The sequence below is a fragment of the Haplochromis burtoni genome, unplaced genomic scaffold, assembly GCF_018398535.1.
Source record: "Haplochromis burtoni strain Fernald_Lab_line unplaced genomic scaffold, NCSU_Asbu1 Contig_430, whole genome shotgun sequence".
NCBI classification, from domain to species: Eukaryota; Metazoa; Chordata; class Actinopteri; order Cichliformes; family Cichlidae; genus Haplochromis; species Haplochromis burtoni.
Genome location: NW_024582791.1, coordinates 262,780 through 280,528, shown reverse-complemented (window position 1 = coordinate 280,528; position 17,749 = coordinate 262,780). Strand labels below are relative to the sequence as shown.

The following is a 17,749-nucleotide window of genomic DNA, read 5'->3' as shown; positions in this document are numbered from 1 at the left end:
TCCTATTTTTTGGGGCGAGGTTAAGGATGCTTCCTGAATCCTGACGGACAGACTGAGTAACGATCTGGACTCGGGTGTGTAATAAATTAATGAGTTATTGTGTTTGCAGCGTATTCCCTCCTCCATACGGGTTATTATTCTTGTGAGGAACAGTGCAGACTTTGATTAGGGAACGCTGTCGCTTCTTCCTATTGATCCTGTTTGTGATGAGCTGCAGAGATTGGCCGAAGCTTGTTAAACACCCCGCTGGCATTATAAATTCATTGTTTTTAGCTTGTTTGTGGACCGGCAGTAATGCATGACACCGCTGTGCTGAATGGATATTGTTTAATGGGCTGCTTTCTGATTGATTGGACGCTTTCTTGTGGTTCCTCTGCAGCTTTTTATGGTTTGTGCTTGATGTGATTTCAGAAGCAGGGACAGATGTTTCTAAAACTTTACAGACTTTTTCTTCTTTGATACAACTGGTTGTTTTTGAGCATTAAAAATATTAAAGACTTGCAATGGTTAAATGACTTTTTATATTCAAAAGGCTTCAAAAGAGGCTTCTTAAGAATGAGATACCAGCAAAGTATTATTTAACATTTTATCTGTTCGTATGATTACTTTTATTGATTTGTGTAGACAAGAATCAGGTCAGCCTGGACTGACAAAACTTTAAAAAAAAACCTGACTTTATCAATATTTAGTACTTCAGAACCAAAGCAAACGTCCATCGTGTTCCACACCATGAATGGCACAAAAGATTGAAAAGAACTGAGGCAGGACAGAGTCATGCACCATGTACTTTATTTTTAAATTATTTACAATCTCTGCCCGCTTGCAGAGATCCCCGGACATGCCTCACTTCATCTTCCATTCGAGCTGTCAGGGTGCAATCAGCAGACATGGAGGGCGCTCTGGATGGTGCGTGACGTTACTTTGACCTGTTCAGGGTCCCTCACGCTACTAACAAGACCCACCACGCTCCTGCTGTCGGGCTAAATAAGTCAAGGTTGTGATGTTGTGGACAATGTTGCTGGTATATAATATGTGTTTGTGGTGTGCTTACCAGCCATGATTTCAGCTTTTTGACAGGTTACAGCAATAAACGATTTGGTTAGATTCAGAAGAATAAAAACTACACTGCAAAAACTCAAAATCTTACCAAGTGTATTTGTCTAATTTCAAGTCAAAATATTAAGTGAAAAAAATCTGCCAATGAAACAAGTGAAAATTATCTAGTTTGTCTGTAGTTTCAAGATTCACTGTCTTGAAATGTTGCTTTGTAGCTGTTTTTGTCTTATTTTAAGTGTAATGAGATGTTTTGACTAGAAATAAGACAAATATACTTGGTAAGAGTTTGAGTTTTTGCAGTGTACACCTACAGCGGTTCAACACAAGTCTTGAGATGACTGCTCTGAAGCAGCTGACATAAAACTATATGGGTGTTGGATAGCACTCAAAACAGATATCACCTGGTAAACAACACTAAGTGAAAATGAAACAGCGATGAATATGTAATTTCTAGATTTAAAGAGACCAAAGAGCTTTGTTTTTGGTGCCTCTAGCAAATTTGATCATAATTGATATTGTAAATGGTAACTCCCACAAAGCTTTAGTCCACCTGAACTGGAAATGTGAGATCTGTTGTTATTACTACGCTGATTACATTGACCAGTATGTGAATAGAACTCCTATTCCAAAAGAACTCTTTGACTCTTGTAAAAACATATAGCAGTCAGTGAGGTTGCTATATGTTCCAGTAACATGTTTTATATGTCTGTGACCTTCATGCCCATAGGACACACTATATTAAAAGCAGGCGTGATTCTTTCATGCAAATCACTGCATGGCCTCACAGACACTTCTAGAAATTGGTGTCTGTGAACCCAGCTCTCTGTGCCATTAAAGATATGCCATGCACACAGGACGCCAGGGTTGACAAATTAAATGTAAACATGCACACTGAAGCATGTCGGGCAGTATCCTAGCATCGTTTTCAACACGGTAATGAATCCTATTTATTTGACTGCAGTAGAGAATGCCTGGACCTCTCACTGGTTTTCCTCTTGCAGCTTGTTGCTGGCTGTAACGGCTTTCTTTCCCTTGGCAGAAGCTGCCGTTTTAGGCAAAACCTCTAAAATCTCACTGTACACCAATAAGGATGTTTAAAAAAGAACTTTTTTAAAGGAGTCCCAGTGGGTCGAGCCTGTTCGACTGTGCAATATGATGAATGGATTCTGTTGGTGGCCTTCAAGTGTTTCTGCGGCATCTGTATATATATATTAAGTTTACTTGTGTCTGCAGCCACAGGAGGGTCAGAAAGCTCAGCTGCTGGCGGAAGATTAGAAAGCACCTTATCTCTGGAAGAATAAACTGAATATTTAAAGTACTGTGCAAAAGTATCAAGTCCTCATTTCTTTATATTTCACCAAGAAATTCGTGAAGTGGTTTATTAAAGCAAAACATGAGCAAACATACAGGAAATATGTAGGTGAAAATGGAGAATGTACAACTCTGGTGAGCTTAAAAGTCAATATTTGGAATGCAAACCTTTATTCTTTAATGCAGTGTGAACTCTTTTTCTCTAAGTGCTCTTCAGGAATAGTTCTCCAGACTACTGACATTGATTTTCAATCCAGTTCTTGTGTAATTTGGCACACCTCAGCCTGTTCTCGCTGTTTCCCTTCCTTAAGAACACCTTCTTGACAGCCACCCTTCCACTGAGACCATGTCTGATGAGGCTTCAGTGAACAGTCGATGGATTGGCTGGACTATTTTTTTTTCTCCTCCTATTTCTTAAGGATGTAACTTTCACATACTGTTCACCTGCTGTACACAGTCTAAACTAAACCTGCAAAGACATGTAGCCCCTGGTTCTTATTTGTATTAAGATAATAAACAATTCTATTATATCTGAGCTTCCTGGAGGATTCTTTCTGCACTGAGGAGACATGTTCTTGTCAAAATGTTATGCAGTGTAGATTTTCTTTGGTGGTTTCAAAAGATAAAAAAAAAGATAGTGATAACGCCTCTTATCTGCCATTTGTTCACATGCACTGGGTCTGCAATACAAAGCAAATCTGATGCGCAGAGCTTAGAGTCAAAGCCAAATAAATTTATATTTATATACAAATACAAACCAAAGTGCACAGTGAGGTAAAGTAAGGGGACACAATTTCAAGTAATTTCAATTATGAAACATTAATTCCCATACTGCACTTAAAGGACAAGTATGAAAAGATATGTATTGCACTCCTGGATTAGGTCGATTTTGTCTGTATTTTAGGGTTTTTTTCACCAACAGTCTGACTTTTGTTGGAAAGAAGCTCTTGTTGAAGCGTGTTGTATGCGTTGCCAGTTCTTCTCACCCCGTGGTGAACTGGCAACCTGTCCAGGGTATGTGTTGTCACTCTGTGACAGCTGGACACCGCCGCCCTGGTGGCAATGAACTAAAGTCTGTCCAACCAGCCTCTTAGTGTCTCGTGCACACTTTTAGAATCGGATGCACGTTCACGCTCGTGTGTCTCCTCCTGGGAAAAGTCGAGCCAGGGATTTTTACTTGTGTGGGGTAACCTACCACACTGTGGAGCAACTATGCTATGGGCTTTAACCAGCTGAGAGTTACATGAGAATGTCCAGTTCCAGCAGATAGCTGCACCTCCCTGCTTCTGCTCCTGCTGGAAGTTTCAGGAGTTGTTCCTACCTCCCTACTGGATAATAATTAACCAGAGTATTTGAACTAGCTCTTTAATAAAGTGGATTCTTTGTCGGTAAATTACTTTGCAATGATGCTTGTTCTCAATTAGTTATATATAAACTATAATAAACCAAACTGAATTCGTTACACATTAATTTTATTTGTGTACTTAAAAAAACATAATAAGGACATCCTTGTGAGTGCCTTAATACGCCCTATTATGACGAATGGTGTGAGCTGTAAAAACTGTGCCGCTCGCCACGGAGGCCGAAGCATTTCTTCTCTCCCCAGCCTTTGATTACCTCTGTCTTTGTATTCATTGTTAGATTTAAACGCATGAGTTGGTTGCTGTGTGCGAGTCCTCTCTACCTCTCCGTTTCTCCCTGACTCTAAAAATAAAGATTTGCTTGCTTTGCGGTAATCAATGAAACGGGAGCTGCTCCACCCACTTGAAATATTTAATAAGAAAGTACAACAGACTCCAGGTCAGTTTTTAATAGGCCCGTGTAGGATGGGATATAGGGCCTCATTTATTAGCACAGATAAAACCTCTACTGTTCCAAACGGGCCTGTCAACACATCCTGTCAGCACTGCTTCGCACTGCCGTCCAAACACACTCACACACGCATTCCCACACTCCTCTTTGTCATCTTTCTTATTTTTCCCACTGCTGCCTTCTCACATTTGCTTTGCCTTCTCTCCTCTCTTCTTTTTCCCATTTGCTCCTTCCAGCAGACACATTTTTTCCTCCAACTAATTTCCCCATCTCCTGTCCTCTTACCTCGCTCCTTTGTTCTCTCTCGCTAAATCTGCTCTGGACGATGTTCGAGTAGTTATTAGGTTTCCTGCCGCTTCCTCGCTGTCTTGTGCCTGTTTCTGTATGCGTGTGTTAATGAAATCCCCACCACCACCACCACCCACTCCCCTGGGCTCAGGTGGCACTCCTTTGACCGGCGAGCTCAGTGCTGCGGCTCAACATGAGGGCAAAGGTTGTAACCAGTTTCCCATTTACTGAATAAATTAGCTGTGTGGGCAGTGTGTGTGTGTGAGAAAAAAGGCTGCTCGGCACACACAAAAATGGCTGCACTCGTGTTTTCTGCCTGGCGCACACTGGCTCGGCCCTCTTAAAGGATATGGTCATATTACTCGGCACGGGGTCAAAGGTCAAAGCCAGCGAGGCACCCGATACAGAAGACGCTGTGTTCTCGCTGAGCTGCCGCTCGGCTTTCTTCTGTGTAAGACATCGGCCTCTCTGTGTTGTTTTGACACAATGATCGTCCTGTTTTGGGATCGACACACCGCGCGCACGAGCCTACGTCCGCAGTGGCGAATGTGTGTCACTCTCTATACTTACACGCCCAAATTTAGTTGGAGAAGGTTTCATTTTCATAGCTTTTATTTTAGACTTGTGACCCAGATTTTCTGACATCATCCCACGTCCCCATGGCTCGCCTATGCTATCAAAAGTATTACAGAGAGCCATGCACTATATTGCCAAAAGTATTCACTCGTCTGCCTTCGCACGTATATCAATTCAAGTGACGTGTCATTCTTAATCCGTAGGGTTTAATATATGGCCAGCCCACCGTTTGCAGGTATAACAGCTTCAGCTCTTCTGGGAAGTCTTTCTACAAGGTTTAGGGGTGTTTATGGGGACTTTTGACCAGTTTTGATCAACCCCACACAACGATTCCCCCTTCACCAAACATTACACTTGGCACAATGCAGTCAGACAAGGACTGTTCCCTCGGCAACTGTCAGACTCGTCAATCACATCACCAGATGTAGAAACGTGATTGGTCGTCTCCGCTGCTCTACACCAGTTTCACTTTGTTATATACCACAAAACAGCTGACTGTGGAATATTTAGTAGTAAGGAAATTTCACGGAGTACACTGAGCTCCTGAGCGAGCCGTTCTTTCTCGAATGTTTGTAGAAGCAGTCTGCATGCCTCGGTGTTTGGTTTTATACACCTGTGACCACTGAAGTGGTTGAAACAGCAGAAACACCAGCAGGCGATGGCCTCCTCATGAACCTCCAAAAATCTGGGAACAGGGCATCTAGTTTCGAGGTGATCTCTCCTGTGCCGTATGTAGAGCTTTAATGCATAGTGTATTATATTTGACAGTTTCTGTGAGTTTTTGAGAACATATCATCCGTGTGGGTTTTATTTCCCCACTAAAAACCAAAAAAAATTGCACATTACATTTTAAACATATTTGCTCCAAAAAAAGGAGCAAATATGATACAAAGAATATAGATTTCTGTTGTAAGAAGGTTAAATAAACACTCAATTATTTAATGGTTCGGGCTTTAAAGGGTTAATCCGCAATAATCGATACAGCCTGTAAAACTGAACTGGAGGACCAGTAAGCAGAGGGTAAATCTAATCTTATATCTTCTGCTGCCAGCTGTTCCTGTCCTTCCACAGTCTGAATAGCTTCATGATGTTCCTTGACTGTTTCAGTGTGCTCTCCTCTCATTACCACATTAATACATTGTCTGATAATTGTGACTCACTGTGGCTATAGGATTTTTTTTTATTAGTTCAGTAAGGAATGAAAATCAGCTTAAATGGATTTGATGGATGTAATGGTTTAAATGTGACAAATCCCACAGGAGAAGCCATCCTTTAAAAATCGTTTTGCTGTTGTTCTGCCAGATCAATCCAGAGAGCCGGCAGTTTAAGCCAGTATTGAATTTTTGCATAAACACTACAGGATATCTTGACTTTGTTAATCCTGTGTAGTTATTTAAACTGTAATTGTAGCTCAAATCAATTTCAAGCATTCAACATTTTTATGTCACCATTCTGTCTATTGATATTAACAATTAGTAAACATTTCAGTGTAACACAGTACAACATTTGCAGTACTGCTGACCCATCATTTCCTTATGTTTTAATAGGGAAATTGGCCATAGGTCCATTGATTGACAGTTTGTTTACCAAGCTTCTAACAACCTTGAAAGTCCACATGTATTTTCCAACTCAGTCTGAACTCTCTTAGGCAGCTTTGTAGTCATTTCTGTAAGTAGCCTTTGGGAATAGTTCTCCAGGCTTCTTGAAGGACATTCAAAGCTCTTCTTCTTGCTTCTGCCTTTTGTTCTGGAGGCCTGAACATGGTGTTCGTTTGTCTGCAAATGCACACTGACCGGCAACGTAGCACGAGAACACTGGTGGACAAACCCCGGTTTGCCGTGCACCGTCAGTCTCTGTGGCGCAATCGGTTAGCGCGTTCGGCTGTTAACCGAAAGGTTGGTGGTTCGAGCCCACCCAGGGACGACCGCTTTTTGTGCTTTTGAGCATAAAGCACAGAACACACGCCTAATGCCAATTTTGCTTTATACTCAGCGGTAACGTTGACATCATTGCTTACTTAAAAGTAACAACAAGCTTTTTTTGCTAGACTTAGCGATATCGTTTCATGAAATATATAAATTTAAAAATACATTTATAAATGTATCAATATATATGTATTTAGCCAAAAACGCCAGAATCCCAGGTTAAAGCTCACAAAACTTTTTCAGCAACCATCCAGCAGCTGATGAGCGACGATACCCAGCCCTACTCACCAGTGACATAATCGAAACCATGAGAAGACGAGAAATGTATTGCTGGCTGCAACAGTCTCTGTGGCGCAATCGGTTAGCGCGTTCGGCTGTTAACCGAAAGGTTGGTGGTTCGAGCCCACCCAGGGACGAGCAATTTTTGTGTTTAGGAGCAAATAATGTAGTTTTGTGAAAGGCTGCTCGAAACACAGTGTCTAAAGCTAAAATAGAATATAAAGATATATATTTTTGCTAAGTTGTGTATTACGTGCAGTCACATCACTGCTTCATCTCTTATAAAATCTAAATAAATCGGTTTTGATAACCGACATTTCCTGTATATAATCTTTTAAGAAGTTTCAGATTCCGATGCTGGTTTTATTATTACATTATTATACCAATTAACTGGTGTAAAGTAAGTGGTTATATAATGATATAATTCCAAGTACAGTTTTTAAATAGTTTCAGATAATTAATTGACAATAATTGGATTATGTGCATGTGATCAGTGTACATAGATTTGATTAGATTGATTATGTGCTCTACATTAATATACTACAACATTAAAATATGTCTATGTATATAATTTGGGTAAGACTCTGAAAAGTAGCTTTTACTGTTTATATTTAAGCAGCGTATTTTAACTAGATTTGAGTAAAACATTTTTTGTTACGCTAAATATTTATTTTATTTTCCGAGGATTTAATTGAAGAATAACATCACTTAGCGCTCTCTTAATAAAGCCAAACACTTCTCCTGTGACGTGTTCTTCGTGTAAAACAGGAGGCTGCAGTACCAGCTGGTGGACACTTGACGGCGGCAACGGGCGGAACGTCACTCTGACCTCACAAACATGGCGGCGCCCATTAGCAAACATTGTATTTCCGTTTCTCGAAAAGTGGGAAGTTTTCTGTTTAATTCAGTGTTCATTGCCCAGGCGGCGCACTGCTCTAACAACATGGACTGTCAGAGGCCCACAAAGGTTTGCCAGCACATTTTACCCTCTGTGAACCCATTTTTTATGTTGTGTGGTGACGTTATTTTACGTTTTTGCGTTAAACATGAGTTTGCGAGCTGAAGCCGCTTTACCGCGGCGTCGCCGTCCTACGCAGTTTGCTGTGCACTTGTCAGGTGGCTCCAGCTGTTTTAATGTCCGCTCTGTCTTCCACAGCTGGAGTTTGCGGTGCAGATGACGTGTGAAAGCTGCGGGGAGAAAGTCAGAGCAGCTCTGGAGGGCAAACCAGGTGAGCAAGCACATGTAGAAAGAGCTGCTGACCCCCCCACTGCATTGTTTACTTTCCTACAAACAGGGACTGCTGAAGTTTTCTGCATCCTACACACTTAAAAGTGCAGTACAAACGCTGGTTAGCATGATTTTGCATTTCAATATTAAAGTAAACTCATTACACTAAGCAACAAGTGATGTTTCCAGAAAGATCCTGCATTTTTCTGCAGCGCCCACTGAACTCTAAGGGAGCATTAGTCATATAGTAGAGACGGTGTCATTTCAGCTGCTTCATCTTAACTGAATGCTGAGGCACTTCCATCAGTGCAGGCGAGTGTGTAATGCAACACATATGAAGCATCCTGTTTCCTGTTAAGTGAGTCAAACCATATTGAGCACCGAGCAATCCACAACCTTATAAGAAAAAAAGATTTGATTTGTGATTCGGAGATGATGGTATTTCATACTGAGTGACCAGAATGGACAGAATTAGTAATGAGTACATCAGAGGGAAAGCTGAAGGTTTGGCAGTTTGGTGACAAAGGCTGGAAGACGAGGCTGAGATGGTTTGGACATGTGCAGATAGGGCTGTGCGATATGACCAAACTCCCATATCCCGATATAAGAATTCTATCGTCCGATAACGATATAAATCACAAAAATGTAACATTTTCTGTAAATTCTGTGAATCTCGGGCAGCTCGACTTGCGGTGAAGTGTTTCCAGCTGCGTCATGTAGCTGGAGTCGAGTGTTTTAACCGATGCATGAAACTATACATTTTTAGACATAAGTTGTAACGCCGCCGTTTTCTTTGTGAGTATTTATTACACGGCGTGCTGCGGGGAAAAGCCTGTTCTAACGTTTGAGTCTAAGGTTTATTTTTTAGCACCTGGCGGCTCTTTTTTACTTCTCATCCGTAAATAATCTGCTCTTTCACGTGATTCAGTTTATTTTGAAAAGTCTCAACAGGATCTTGAGCTTTATTGTGAAAGGTTTATGTGGAACATAAACAAGCGGACACGCGATGTGTTACCGTCGTTGTTGCTAACCACAACGCATAAAAACAGGCGCTTGTCCGTCTAGTGTGGTTATATAAAATATAAGAGAAAGAGAGAACTTTAAGAAATTAATATAGCCACTACAGTGACCATCAAAACGATGAAAAAATATTGCCGTAAACAGTTTATTTTGCGACACCACGAAACAAACGATAGCGTAAAATGAAACATAGACGTTTTTATATCATCATCCGATATATATCGTTATATCGAACAGCCCTATGTGCAGAGGAGGGATAGTGGATATAATGGACAAAGGATGTTGAAGGAAAAGAGGAAGATCACAGAGGTGATCATGGATGTAGTGAAGATACACGCAGGTGTTGGTGTGATAGAGGTGGATGTTAATGCTGGGTGAGATGGAAGCAGATGGTCTGCTGTGGCGACCCCTTAAGGGAGCCGCTGAAACAACAACATAACTTTGAAGAGAGAAAAACAACAGCCATTAATCTCACCACAACTGATAAAACTCTTATCAGGAAATAACATTCATGGTTCTGTCTCCAGCAAGTGTTGGATGTTATTAGAAAACAATAAAGCTTTAACATTTTCACAATAACAAACCAGCTATAGACTACATATTATACAGATATAAACAAGAAAATGTAGACACAACCCAATAAAAAAATAAAACCTTGCTAGTACCAGGTTGGACCAATTTATTTCCAGAACTGCTTTAATTCTTTGTGACACAACAAGGTACTAGAAACATTCCTCAGAGATTTTGGTCCACATGACAGCAACACATCCACGATTTGAATCTCCTCCTCCACCACATCACAAAGGTGCTCGATTAGACAGAGAGCTGGTGACTGTGGAGGTCGTTGAGTAAGTGTACCTAATGAGGGTAGATTTTCATTGATATAGATCAGTGTAAAGCAGTAAATCTAAGAAAATGAAAATCAGATTAATCCTAGGCAAACTGTTTCTGTCTGTTTTTAGATTATTCGCATCGCTGAACGTTCTCCTCAGCTGTCTGCATTCGTGTTATTCTCCGTCTGTCTGTCTGATGATGGTTTTGGTGTGTTTGCAGGCGTGAACTCGGTCAGTATTGATGTCGGTCAGGAGCAGGTGCTGGTGGAATCTGCTCTGACCAGTGCAGAAGTGCAGGCCCTGATAGAGAGCACCGGACGGAGGGCCGTGCTGAAGGGCATCGGCGGATCAGAGCAAGGTGAGGAGGAACGGCAGCAGGAGCTGCACGTGCCTGCGCTGGAGGTATCAGAAGCTTTCCAGTACCACAGCTGAGTCGGATTTATAGTCCTGTTTAATCTTGGGAAGAGTGCAAGAGTCCATGTACCAAACTGTAGACCGTGCAGGCAAAATACAGCTGATTAAATGAATAAATGTAATATTTGAAAATTGTAGTTCCCACTCATTTTGATGAATTAAAAACCGAGTGAATGCAGATAATATTTAGCCAGGTATTTGGGCCATTCCTTGCAGATATTCAGCGCGGTACAGTGTGGTAACTTTGAGTTGATTTATCAGGCTTCCTGCTAAACAAAGATGCCTCATAAAACAGCCAAAATGGAGTTTCATTAGTTGAACCTCTGTTTGTGGTAGCAAGTCTCAGTCAGATACATTCTGCTGATCCAATCACAGGTCAGTAACCGTGTGATTGTATGCACTGAGGGCAGTTTATGATTTAAACATGGACTAAATATCAGCTGATCTGCTTTAAAGTGTGAACACAAAGATCATCCTGACTACACCGGAGACCTCCGAGCCTTGTCTTCCATCCTTACTTAATCTGTGAAGCACAGCACTATAAGATAGGCACTCAGCCCCACAGCCTGGCACAGTCTGCCTCTCTCTGTAGCTTTAAACTGGTTCATTTTATGTTGAGCTCACAGCTCCCTACAGATAAAATCTAATGTGAAGCAGTCTGATCACAGCCCTACCCCAACACAAGTAAGTGCTTCACCCTCTCTGTTTTTCCGTGGCAGATCTGGGTGCAGCGGTGGCCATGTTAGCCGGTGCCGGATCGATTCAGGGGGTGGTGCGTTTCCTGCAGCTGTCCGAGGAACGCTGCCTGATTGACGGGACCATTGACGGGTTGGAGCCCGGACCCCACGGTCTCCACGTTCACACGCTGGGAGACCTCACACTGGACTGCCTCAGGTTAGACCAGTGTTTCATACCAGTTTCATCAGCTCATCAGCATCGTGTAGAGTGTGAAGGAGATGGGGAGTCATTGGTGATTTACACTTTTCCTAAGCTCAACCCTGGAAAGAGTCATGGTTATGAGTCTCGGGCCTTTTCACACCCATAGTTCGTTTACTCTGGTCCGAATCAGTTGACGAGTTTGTAAACTTTTAGCTTTTCTCTGCGGTTTGGTTTCTTTTCCCGCAAAGAGAAATCTGTGTGGCCTGACCTGTGATGTGATGTGATGTGAAAGAACAAAAAACGGGGTTTGTGGTACCGCGGCAAGCGATGACCTTCAAAACTCCCACGCATACGTACGGGCTTATGTTACAGCTGTCAGTTTTAATTATCTCATCTGTGTCTCTGAGGGACATTGTATACTGTTGTACCCATGAGCCTCAGCTCTTATTGCCTCGGAGAAGACGGCAGCGAGAGATGAAATTATTGTGTAATGTAATTATGGTTTTAATTAAAAACAGGGCTTTAGCGGAGTTCATCTGAAATCCCGCTGATTTAACGTGTTAATGGGACAGTGTGTCATTTTAAGCTTCCACTCGTCAGTTTAGGCTCAGTAATTCAATTAACCGAGCGCATATTGACGGGCGGCGATAACTGTTGCTCACAGGCGTGTAGCTTTAGTATTTTTATTCTTTGTTGACGCCGTCCTGCAGAGATGTAAAACGTATCGGACATCAGGGGGAGTAAAATACGCTCGTGTGAAGTCTTTGTCGTCAAACTCACAAATGAGAAAACTGAGGGACAGATCCATCCATCATCAAGTCCCTCACACCTCTACCTGTTTTCATTACTTTCTGCCTTATACACTCACCAGACATTTCATTAGGTACACCTAGACTCCCTTTTTCCTTCAGAGCCGATCAGACCAGGCGACGTTCTTCTGATCTTCTCTCGTCCAGTTATAGTGACTCAGGCCTGATTTAGGCTTCTGTAGAGGATCTTTATGGAGCCTATGATGTAACCTGCGTTACAAGTGGCGGACATGCTGGCATTTATGCTTGTGCTGGTGTGTTACATGTTAATTGCCATGTGTTCGTGTAATGTAAAGCTAACCGATGGAAACAAATAAAATGTTGCCATTGTTTTCCTCCTCGGCCCCCTTTCTTTGTTACTTTTACTATTTTAGTAACTGTTGCCGTCTTATCAACTTGAACCAGTCTGACCTCTGAAATCAACAGTAAGGTGTTTTCTCCCACCGCTCACCAGATGCTACAGTATATTAAACATGGCCAAAGTTTAAGTAGGAAACACCCCGGACAGTCTATACCAACTCCAACAATAACATTATGGAAGGTGGAGATGATGATCATGGATCCCTTTTATAGAGAGATGCTCAAACTAATTTATGTTCCATATATTTGATTCCCATCATGCTCTCCTTTCTCTGCAGTTGTGGAGAGCACTATAACCCCTTTGGGAGACAACACGGCGGTCCAGAGGACTCCGACAGGGTACGATAAATTACTTCTTTAGCTCGCTCTAAAATAACCTCTCCATAAAGTCATTCATTTTCATAAGTAGAGCGATCAGCAGTGCTAGGATCCTTGTGTCATAAATTCAGACTGTACCTCCTTCTGGCTTGTATTAAAATGTCAGCGGAGGCCAAATGCGAGATGCGATAACCCGCTCAGATTGCCAAACACGTCCCAGAGGAGCCGTTTTGGGCTCTTCTGCTCCAGGTGCTAAATTTTAAATGAAGTGTGTGAAAGAGTTGTAACTCTGCCATGCTGTTAACTCCTTATTTTTTAATAGTTTTATACTTCACTGAACCACTTGACGTACAGTTAAGTTTTCACAGGTACTGTTTTGTACACAGCATGTCGGCGATCTGGGAAATGTCATCGCTGGACCAGACGGGAGAGCCTCATTTAGACTGGAGGACGGTCAGCTTAAGGTAACACAGAGTTATATTTGGCACTCGTACTTAGCCACAGGAGCTGAACAGCGTGCCTTGGTCTGTTTGCCTCCAGGTGTGGGATGTGATTGGTCGATCACTGGTTGTGGACGCAGGTGAGGACGACCTGGGTCGAGGAGGTCACCCTCTCTCCAAACAGACTGGGAACTCTGGAGAAAGGTGGGTGTGAAGGTGGTTTGTGTTAAACATGCGTAGCTTCAGGCTGGTTTCCAGTTCATTCATGGATTCACTTTGCTTTACATCACAAAACAGCAGTTATCGGCCGTTTTCATCACCCACCATTGAAGCCAATTTTCTTCGACAACAAGTAAATTATTTACTTTGTAAAATGTGAAGAAAATAAATATTTCGTGCTCACTATACTGTTGGAACATCAGCAATGCATTAGCATTATTGCTGAAAAACGAAGTAACCAGTTAGCATTAAAAAGATTTGTGCTAACTTTGCTCACATTTTACGACAGTTTGAGCAAAAAATCTCCAGAATCATCCATCCAACCTGTTTCCACCACCTATGTGTTCTGGTCACGGGGAAACTATCTAAGCAGAGATGCCTCCGAGACCTCCATCTCCCCAGCAACTCCCTCCAGCTCTACTAGGAGGACCCTGAGGCATCGCCGAGCCAAATGAGAGATGTAATCTCTCAGTTTGATCTGGGCTTTCTCCCACATTGCCTAAAACTCCTCACCTAGGAAGCATCCTGGAGGCATCCTAGTCAAACCAAACCACCTCAGCTGTCTCCTTTCAATGTGGGCTCGCAGCCTCTCTACCCGTCTCTAAAGGAGATCCTTGATATCCTTTGGAAGAATCTCATATCCGTTGATTAATCACAACTCATAGCCTCAGGTGAGGGTAGGAATGTAGATCTGGCGATAAGTAAATAAAGTAGCTTCACTTTCACGCTTGGCTCCCTCTTCCTCACAGCAGACCAGTAGAGCATCCATGTTCCTACAGATGTGACTTGGAACTTCTCCACTGCTGACAGTAACTCATCCCAACTCAGAGCGGGCCCTCCTAACTCCACTGGCTGAGAACCAGAGCCTCAGACTGGGAGCTGCGCGTTTTCATCCCAGCATCTTCACATAGTTTTCCCATCCTCTGCCTGCCAGAGCTGAAACACGAATTAGTGAATGAAGTCATGATACAAATCTTTTTTTTTTAGCAAATATTCGTACTAACAAAAACAGATTTTTGACAAGCTCTGGATCAAAGCTAAGCTAATGAGGAAGTGTTGGTTCAAAGCAGGAGTACGTTGGTAGTCCGTGGAGAGCTCCAGGCTATTCGTCTACCTCCAGAGAGCGTCTGTTGTCAGATGGGTGCAGTATCAAAAATATGTGGTGCAGCCAGTCTGTTGCTGTTTCATCTGAACAATGAAAAGCGTTCACTGCAGCCACTCCCTGTGCTGCTCAAGCTGTACTTTTGTATCTTTGATGGGTTTTTCCACACTTGTCCCACTCCTGGTGAGCTCCACTGTCACCTCATTCCCTGTTCAGGCCCACTTGTCAACAAATCAACATTCAGACTCCACCCACCCCCACAAACCACTCCTCTATGACTGCAACACCTCTCTACATACCTGTGAGAGAGAGAGAGAGAGAGAAACCCCACAAAGCAGCTGGACTACACCACCTGTCTCCATCCACGCCGAAGCACCACATCCTCCTGTCTCCAGAGTCACCTTCAGCACCTCAGTGGAGACGCGTCATGAGCCAGCCTGCTTCAAAGCCCCGACCATTACTGCTGTGCTGAGTCCATCCTCACCTCCATGATTACCATCTGGTGCTCAAGGACAGAGTCTGATGGCAGCGTGGCATCTGTTCCACCGAGAGGGCGATTCGCTGCAAACAGCCTTCTCTGCAAGACCCTGCATGCTTCCAGGACCCGAGGCAGGCAACAAACATGGTTCCTGTCCCTCCTGCATTGGTCATAGAGTTTTTGAGTCGTACAATGTGCCTAAAATAATATTTGCATATCCAAATGACGTGTGTATATAAGAGCTGTTAGTTCTGTTATTAGTAACGAGAGGAGGAGAAACAGATTTGTCTGACTGCTGTAAATTTCCTGGCCACCTGTAGACTATCTGCTAGTTTTATTAAAGCCCTCTAATGTTAAACGCTCTACTCTGCTGCAGCACTCGAAGCTTTATACAACGTGCCCCCATCGCTCATTCACACTCATACAAGCACTTTTTTTCGCCTGAGTGCTTTCTATCTAACATTCACACTTCAGTGAATGCATCGGAGAGCAACTTAGGGGGTCAGTATCTTCAGTATTTTGCCCAAGGATACTTTGGCATGTAAAGAGGAGCAGCCTGGGCTCAAATCACCTGCCTTCTAATTAGTCGATGGCTGCTGTAGCTTCTGAACTACTCTTAATAGCTGGGTAACTCCTCTGTAACTCCTGTAGACTGCCAGTGTTACAGAGGTCATCTGCACCTTTGTTCAAGACCAGGAAATGTTTGTTTTCACTGACTGACTAGTGTTTGATTGCTGGCATCGCCCAGATCCTGCGCCAGTAATCCTTTCACCTGGATATCAGTCATGACCACAGCACTCAGTGTTTTTGTGATTAATTAACTAAAATCTCAAAACTTAAATAATGTTAAATGCAATGTGACGTAACGCTGGCATCAAAATTATTATTTCAGGCACTTTAAATTGGTCAAGTGTAGGTATTTTAGGTAGTTTAAATTTCTTTGTTCTTTTTTGTTTTGTTGGGTTTTTCCCCCTGTGCAGGCTGGCCTGTGGGATCATCGCCCGATCGGCGGGACTTTTCCAAAATCCCAAACAGATTTGTGCCTGCGACGGCGTCACGCTGTGGGAGGAGAGAGACCGGCCAATAGCTGGGAAAGGTCGGAGCAAGAACAACCCGGAGACACTGGCGGCACACCTGTGAACCTCTCAAACCTCTGGACACTGATGAGAGTTTGAACAAGGGGGACAAAAAGCGTCTCGAAGGGAAATGCAGATTGTGTTCCTCGGCGGAGCGCGAGTGCTGACGCGAGGAAGACAGAGTCCTGAAGATTACTGCACTGATGACCAAACAGCAATGAATGGACTTAATTTCATGAAAATGCTCTTTGTGATCGAATCAAACTGTTAAATGCTGTTTAATGTTTTTCGGAGCATTTTAAACATGTCACCTCCTCAGCAGGATGTCTGTAAATGTTTTCTCAGCTACAGATTTCATTTCTCTGTGTTGCCGTCCACTTGCAGGGACATGTGAGTAATTATATAAGCCTCTCTAAAGCACTTGTCATCTCCACATATTTGAGTTTTATTAAGTGGAAAAATTAAAGAGGATGTGATGCAGAAGATTATTATGATTGCTCATAGGTGGGTCACGAGTAATGATATTTGTTTTAAGTAGAATATGCAAAAAGTTGTTGGAAAACCAAATCAAATCCTGAAATTCCAGGATCTGAGATGTGTGTGTTTGATTTTAAAAATATTTAGAAAAAATCTGTGATGAAGGGGGACACCGTCCCTCTCTCTGTGATCGACTCTGCAGGAGAGTTTAAAACGAGCCCAGGAGGGAGAGTGAAATTCCTTCCAGAGTGAAAGGGGGTGAGGAGGGGGGTTAAAAAGTGACAGAGGGAGTCCTTGAAGGTTTGTGTGCTCAGCTGTTTTTCTTTCCAACATGGAGAGTGAGGTTAGTGTTCCTTTATCACTGCTGCAGAGGGCGTTTGAGCCACACAGAGAGGGCAGCTGACAATCTCAGACACCCCCTCTCCCTCTCTGTTATCTTTTAGGAAAGTTGGACGGGTGAATCATGAAGTTGTCCAAACTGCTGCCCCTGCATATACCTCAGCCACATGTTGGTGCGCTGTCTGTGTGTCTGTGGCACATTTTGGATTGATTTTTTTTCCTCCAAATCGAGCATCTGTCTTGTTCTGCTGATGCTCGAATAAGTTTATTGAATTTCCCAGTAAATGTTCTGTCATTGTCCCTTTCTGTTTGAAGTGGCTGGGCTTTGAATGAAGACTCATTGTTATAGCTGGACACCCAAAAACAGCTGTATTTTTTTAATCTAATATCAAAGCAGGAAGCACAAATCCAAATGTTTGATTTACAGCTAAATAAATCAGCACAACTACGGACCACTAGTGCTGTGTGATACTGTAAATACAGGGCCAGGATTACTGATACCGATACTTT

The 17,749-nt window shown here is 42.7% G+C and overlaps 1 protein-coding gene and 2 non-coding genes across 3 annotated transcripts; all 3 read left to right on the top strand.

Moving 5' to 3' along the window:
• The first annotated feature begins 6,892 nt into the window (after positions 1-6,892).
• On the top strand, positions 6,893-6,966 carry trnan-guu. The gene has a single exon. It is a non-coding gene; the product is annotated as a tRNA-Asn (tRNA).
• Positions 6,967-7,310: 344 nt separating this feature from the next.
• Positions 7,311-7,384, top strand: trnan-guu. Its single transcript has one exon. It is a non-coding gene; the product is annotated as a tRNA-Asn (tRNA).
• Positions 7,385-8,045: 661 nt separating this feature from the next.
• Positions 8,046-17,688, top strand: LOC102307502 (copper chaperone for superoxide dismutase). The gene is made up of 8 exons (XM_005945307.3): positions 8,046-8,214; positions 8,404-8,476; positions 10,549-10,686; positions 11,462-11,636; positions 13,069-13,129; positions 13,495-13,572; positions 13,649-13,752; positions 16,328-17,688. Exons 1-8 carry the CDS (start codon positions 8,086-8,088, stop codon positions 16,485-16,487), a joined length of 918 nt encoding a protein of 305 aa, XP_005945369.1. The 5' UTR covers positions 8,046-8,085; the 3' UTR covers positions 16,488-17,688.
• The last annotated feature ends 61 nt before the right edge of the window (positions 17,689-17,749 follow it).